The sequence below is a fragment of the Physella acuta genome, unplaced genomic scaffold (assembly GCF_028476545.2).
Source record: "Physella acuta isolate Inbredline_101_S28 unplaced genomic scaffold, ASM2847654v3 ptg001118l, whole genome shotgun sequence".
In the NCBI taxonomy this organism is placed as follows: Eukaryota; Metazoa; Mollusca; class Gastropoda; family Physidae; genus Physella; species Physella acuta.
In genome coordinates, this window is record NW_026732635.1 from 30,001 (window position 1) to 36,809 (window position 6,809).

General features: G+C 36.3%; 1 protein-coding gene and 1 non-coding gene across 2 annotated transcripts in view; one reads left to right on the forward strand and one right to left on the reverse strand.

The window, feature by feature from the left end:
* Window positions 1-5,144, forward strand: part of LOC131955951 (uncharacterized) — a 7,350-nt gene extending 2,206 nt beyond the window's left edge. Inside the window, exons 3-7 of the mRNA XM_059320276.1 lie at window positions 1-62; window positions 570-735; window positions 2,116-2,217; window positions 2,794-2,896; window positions 4,784-5,144. The exon at window positions 1-62 is cut by the window's left edge and continues 55 nt beyond it. Coding sequence (XP_059176259.1) covers window positions 1-62; window positions 570-735; window positions 2,116-2,217; window positions 2,794-2,896; window positions 4,784-4,856 — 506 coding nt within the window. The 3' untranslated portion in view covers window positions 4,857-5,144. The remainder of the gene's footprint in view (window positions 63-569; window positions 736-2,115; window positions 2,218-2,793; window positions 2,897-4,783) is intronic.
* Trnat-ugu (transfer RNA threonine (anticodon UGU)) lies at window positions 5,014-5,086 on the reverse strand. Its single transcript has one exon. It is a non-coding gene; the product is annotated as a tRNA-Thr (tRNA).
* Window positions 5,145-6,809: the final 1,665 nt, after the last annotated feature.

Genomic DNA, 6,809 nt, shown 5'->3' on the forward strand with positions numbered 1-6,809 from the left:
ATATACTGTCTGCGGAGTTACAAACTCTCAATAAAGAAATCCAACAAAGAACACGCAAGTTGGTATGTTTCAACTTTTTGTTAAAAGTTAGTTACCACAAAGTCAATTTGTGGTTAGTCCGTAATCAACCTACATTTTGATCATACTACGTAATATTTAAAAATCCTTAATTTTATATATATATATATATATATATATATATATATATATATATATATATATATATATATATAAAACATAAAACGAACTTTGTGATGTAGTTACCCATCATGGTGTAGGAGTAGAAAGCTTATCTTTATAGCGACACAGTTTATACATTAATACCCACTTCATAAACACTTTAAAATCAGTTGTGCCAACGTCAATCAATTTAATCAAATCAACATTTGGAAACCTTCATACAAATCTACTTAGTTTTTTATTTTCTGATTTCTATTAACCTTATTATAATAAATTCAGAACGAATTTTTTTTAAAAATAATTAAACAAAAAAAAAAAACAACCCACGTTTGATCAGCTTTAAAATCAGTGTGTGCTGCCAACATAATTTCTGGTACATCTGTTTCCAGGATGCAATCAACCAAAAAGAGCTTGAGGATTCTAAAGCTTTCATGGTGAGTGTACGAAGTTTTGTAGACAAGTTTGGCTTACGACATGGCCTAACAGAACAAATGAATTATGAAGCCCAAGTTTCAGTCAAATCATTGGAATCTAAAAATGGCCAACTTTCAACAGGTTTGTCAGCTCTCTTATTTTATCTAGCACAACAGAATTTTCAGCTGAACTAATTTTTGTTGAATGAATATTTTTTTTCTTTGCGCTCAGGGGTCATCCATAAATGATGTCACACTCGTAGGGGGGGAGGGGGGGTCCGTAATTTTGTGACGATGTGTGATGAGGGGGAGGGGGGGGGGGGTTCAGATGTTGTGACGTCACATTTTTGCATTATAAAAAAGCAATGTTAGAAAACGAATTTTAGACGTTATTTCGCGTTTTAGATAACTGTTTTAATAAATTGTAATAGTTTAGACAAGATTTTGGAAAAATATCGATGTTTTAAAAAAATTCAACTGCAATTTTGAGGGGGGTTGTAGGTTGAGGAGTGATGTCATTTTAGGGGGGGGGGTCTGACTTTTTGTGACGACGTGTGACGGAGGGGAGGGGGGGAGGTAAAAATCGTCAAAAAAAGCGTGACGTCATTTATGAATGACCCCTCAGTGGTATTCGCCAATTAACTTTCTGCGCAAGAATTTTTATGAAAAGAGATTGTGTAATATTTTTCTTAAATAAAACTTTAAAATCTTCTATTGCTAATTCGATAAATGTTTCTCTGGACTAATAGAAAAAACAGCGGGCTACGTTTAAATCGAAAAAAAAAATTGTTGACTATTTTTATGATTGGCCCTCCCCTGCAGTGGCGTAGCCAGGATCGTCTCAAGGGGGGGGGGGGGTTCCAATTTTTACCCGGGGACAAACTTTCGATTTGCACCCCCCCCCCCCCCCTCAAACTTTCGATTTGCACCCCCCCCCCCCTCAAACTTTCGATTTGCACACCCCCCTCATACTTTTTCTATATACCGAGGGGTCTATGGGGGGGGGGGAATTATGACCCCCCTAACCCCCCCCCTGCCTACGCCACTGCTCCCCTGTAAATTCGAAATGTAACACACCCCCGCCCCCAATAAAAAGTCTGAAATTCTGAAGAGTTGTGCCGATGTTCGTAATTTTTAAAAGTAGTTTACATTTACAAACCTGGAACTTGTTCGTGAAGATGTGAGCAGGTTCAGATTAGAACTAACAGCTGTTAGATCAGTATTCCTTGACCGCAGGTGAAGGGCAAATACTTTCCTGGAAGTGGCGGAAAGATCCTCATGGTCCCTTTTGAATCACAGATGTGCTTGATTGAAAGATTCTTGGTTTTCATAAACGTAATTGTTAAAAAACTCGGGCATGCTTTAAATTATTGAAAAGAATAACTATATTATTCATGTGCTAGTAAGCACCTATTGTCTAAAATGAAATCTTCAAAAATGTAAGCACATGATTAATATAGTTCCCATTTTCCTTTTAGTTCTAATAGCTACATTTAATTATTTGCAATCATCGTCCTCACAGAAATCAGAAACTTGCAACGGCAAGAACAGGAGTTGAGACTTCTAAATGACCGCAGAAAGAAAGCAAATTTTGAGTTAAACGATCTTAACAACCAAAACAGAGGTAGGCTACGTTATTTATTGTCAGACCTATTAGCCTTACACCGTCTTTTATCATGGCAATGTGCTTTGCTCCGTTGATTCATTATCACCCGAGCAGTGTTAGTGGGCCCCTCAGAGGCGTAGCGACCCTTCCCGGCGACCGGGGACAAACTTTCGATTTGCACCCTCCCCCCCCTCAAACTTTCGAAAAAGGGCCCCTATTTGCCTTGGGCCCCTATGCCTTGCTTACGCTAGCTTTACGGTAGCTACGCCACTGCACCCGAGTCGTCTTAAATTTTAAAATGGGCTATACGATCTACAACTGTGGGATATTCTTACATGCCAAAAGTGAGTGTTATAACTTATATAGCCCCTTATCTGGTCCTACATTTTTAAATTTATAATTAGATGTAGGCCTACCTACCATCACTACTAGAACAATTTTATGCTAATCGGACACGCCAATGGACTATAGAGAGAAGTTTGATTTTTATACATTTTTTTTTTTAAAGTTTGATTTTTAATTTATAGTCCTAACCAAATAAAACAAAATGCGTAACTAAACCACTAACCTTTAACTCGCTGTAATAAACAATAGGACTCGTGGAGATGTTAGAAAAAGAGAAGAGAAAAATTTCAGAGCTGAAATGTCAACGCGAAGAATTGCTGCGTGTATCAGAGACTGGTCTGGAGTTTTTACGGTAAGAAAAACTGTCGGGTAATTTGAACAACTTATAAAAAGTTGTAAAGGGTCGTCCATAAATGACGTGTAATAACTTATAGGGAGGGAGGGGCGGGGTTGGTTTAGGCTTTCATGACTTGGATTCGAGGAGAGTGAGGCTGTTTTATATTTTTAAAATACAGAATTCACGTAAAATCATTGGTAGGGGGGTCATCCATAATTGACTTCACGCTTTATTTTGACGATTTTTACCTCTCCCCTCTATATCGTCACAAAAAGACAGACCCCCCCCCCTAAAATGACGTCACACCTCAGCCTACACAACCACCCTCAAAATTGCTGTTGAAATTTGTTTAAACATCGATATTTTTCCAAAATCTTGTCTGAACTCTGTCATAATACAGCATTTTAATCAATTCCTATTACAATTTATTAAAACAGTTTTCTAAAACGCGAAATAAAGTCCAAAATTGGTTTTCTAACATTGCTTTTTTATGATACAAAAGTGTGACGTCATACCATCTGAACCCCCCCCCCTTCTCCCCCTCATCACCCGTCACAAAATTACGCCCCCCCCCCCCTCCCCCTACGAGTGTGACGTCATTTATGGACGACCCCTAGGGTGTCGGGCTTTTTGTAACGAACTGTGACGATAAAGACTGGGGGGGGGGGGGGGGGCGTGTGCAAACATAATAAGGCCTAAACCTTAAAAAAAAAAAACTGTTAGGCCTAAGTAATTTAAAAAATAGATTTTAATAAAAGCAATCTACAAGGTATTATATACAGGACTGCTGTATATACTAATACTAGCCGTCCCGGCCAGGCCCTGCTCTGGCTTCTGTGAAAAACCTTTCCGTTAAAGACCATTACCTGTGTGTTTAGAAATCATCGTAAACCCGGCATTGCCCACCCAAACCACAACCAACCAAAACAACAAAACGCAAACATAACGCTAACACAATTAGAAATACAAACGAAAACAAAAACCTAACAACAAACCCAACCACAACCACAAACACCAATACAAACACAAAGAAAAAACAAACGAAAACAAAAACCTAACAACAAACCCAACCACAAACACCAATACCAAAAAAAAAACAACGAAAAAGCAAACGAAAACAAACCAAATCCAAACGCAAAACCAACCAAAAACACAAATACAAACCCAAACAAAAAAAAACACAAACAAAAACGAAAAAAGAAAGAACAAAAACGAACCAAATCAAAACGCAACCACTAACGCAAACCCACCTAAACACAAAGAAAACACTAACGCGAACATAAACGCCCGGGGCAGAATCGCCTGTTTTAGCTTAATAAACGACTATAGTACCCCAACTTATTCATAGTTTTTGCACTCACTTAAACGAACGCGCCTGTTTCAATTTAATGAACAATTATAATACTCCAAGCTTATCCGTAAAATACCTAAAACATTTGCACTTGATCAATCCCCGCTAATTATGTAATTATTTTTTTCCCAACACCAAAACAAAGTAATTAAAAAGTAAATGCTTTTCAACTAATGCTATGGTTTTATAAAGGGAAGTAATTGTGTTTTGCCTAATTTATCAAAGGGAAGTAAGCGCTATAGGACTAAATAAAAACATAATTAGAATTTTTGTAAAAGATGATATTTTTTTAAAACTTGTGTTTAATGAACATGCCGACAATTATTACTATAATTTGAAAAATGAAAATGATTTCCCAAGACTTTTAATAGTAATTTTTTAACTCATAAATTTAGACAAACGCGCACGATAATTGATCTAACACTTAAATCCGTAGAAATGCCAACGACAAACATATGCGTTACAGAATTGAGCTTTATATATTAGATGGGATAATATTGTTAGATGCCTATAAGATTACTTATGAGTTGGGTTTTATTCTTCCATTCAAGGTTAAAATCTGAATTACAAGAGTACATGTGTACTGAGCAAGACATCGGTAACAGGCCCCAGAATAAATGCTGAAAGGAATGTTGTGAAGGATGAGTAAAAAGGCTGCAATAATATTATTATATTTTAATTTTAGTTCGACTATGAATACTTTGTTTATATTTTCCAAACTAAAAGTGTATTTGTTTCTTTTTAAAACCTCAATTTCTTAGTCAATAAAGGTAAAATATAAAGCCCCCAGGGAGGATCGAACTCCCGACCCCTGGTTTACAAGACCAGTGCTCTAACCACTGAGCTATGGAGGCCGTTGAAATTTTCGAAAACTATTTGATATTACCCACACCACACGAATGTTTTCCATAGGCCAACCTACCTCTTCCTTGAACATAGATTTTTCTAAAACATTTAGATCTAGAAGATCTAGCTTTTAAGTAATATTTTTAAATGTATGACACAAGGCATTGGACTTAGCTTTGATGTTTAAAATGTGAGTTATATAAGGGTAAAGATGGGATAGAATCTAGTCGAGTTGTTTTTTAATAATTTATGTCAGTCAGGTCGGCCAATGGCCTGACCTACTTCGTCGGTCGGTACTATTATTAGATTTGGTCTATTTTTGTGACATTACATATTTACGTTCAGTGTGTAGATCTAGAAGATCTAGATTTCTAGTTCTACATAAAACATGCTATTATTCTGAGTTTAGATCTAGACAAGAAAGAACTTTTTTTTTAAAAAAAAAAGATAAACATTGAGATTTTTTGACATAATGAAAATCCAACTGGCTTGCCTGATCAATTTGTAGAAATGTTGTAAATTTGGCCAATCATGATTTTATGCGTAGTTAATGTAGGCCTAGGTCTAATAGTTGGCTGCTATTTAAAAATAGTTACTAAAATACCGCAGGTTTAGTAGGATATATAAAAGTTAACTTCTAATAAATAATGCAAACATTATAATACGTTTGAAAAGTTATGTATATACCGCGGGGCTTTTGGGCTAGTCTTCAGAGACTAATTGTTCATAGGGCCTGCAACTATAAATTAATCTGTAGGCCTATATATTAGTATATATAATTCTCTTCTTGGAGATGTTAGAAAACACCAAGCTGTAAGCGCGCCTAGCAGTCCCCTCTCTTCCTCTCTAGGCTTACCGCTACCACCCACACCCTCACATGGTCTGGTGAGCTGTGGTTCACACTTAATGTTTACAATCGTACAGCCGGGTTTAGTGACGTCTATTAGGGGCAGATAATTTAGTTTGTAATTATTTTTAACTTAGGGGAGGTAACTAAGAGGAGGCTACTTTCACGGGGGGGTGGGGGGTGGGGGGTGGGGAAAGGAGGGTTTTAGTGTTTTAAAGCAAATATTTTCAGTGACAGCATTGGTACTGTCGAATTCACAAATTATTAATTATTGAAAGGTAGAAAATAATACTAAATAGCTGTGTGTGATATGCTGCAGGTCGGCTCGTATATTGTAATTATCTAGTAGGCTATAGGTCTCCACTAAATATTTAAAATGTTAGCCTAGATTTTTTAATATAATTGCTTGCAATATCGACGCTTGCATTTCATTTGACTTCTGGTTTTCGCTTTGTGCAAACATTAAAAGAATACAAATAGTCTATAATTTGAAGTGCTCTGTTGCCTCCCCTAAATAGTAAAATAAAACACTAAAGTAACCATAGCACGTAAATCTATAACTACTTACTTTTAATACTTAAAGGCCTAGTTGTTCTTCACTCAACGGCAGGACTAGGAAAAAGGCTTCCACACCCCACTCCACCACCCTTCCACAAAAAATTATTGGATCCCTATATCAATAAATATGTCTATATAGCCTTCGTGTGTATGTGTGCATACATGTGTTACAAAAATTAATAAAAATGCCTATACAATTATATATGGCTATTAGATGTTTAGTTAAACTTATTACACATTGATTTCAAACGGTTTATGTATCTAAAATACTAATTGTTGGGAAGATGTTTAAGAAAAGTGGCATGCAAGCAAAATATCGAACTACG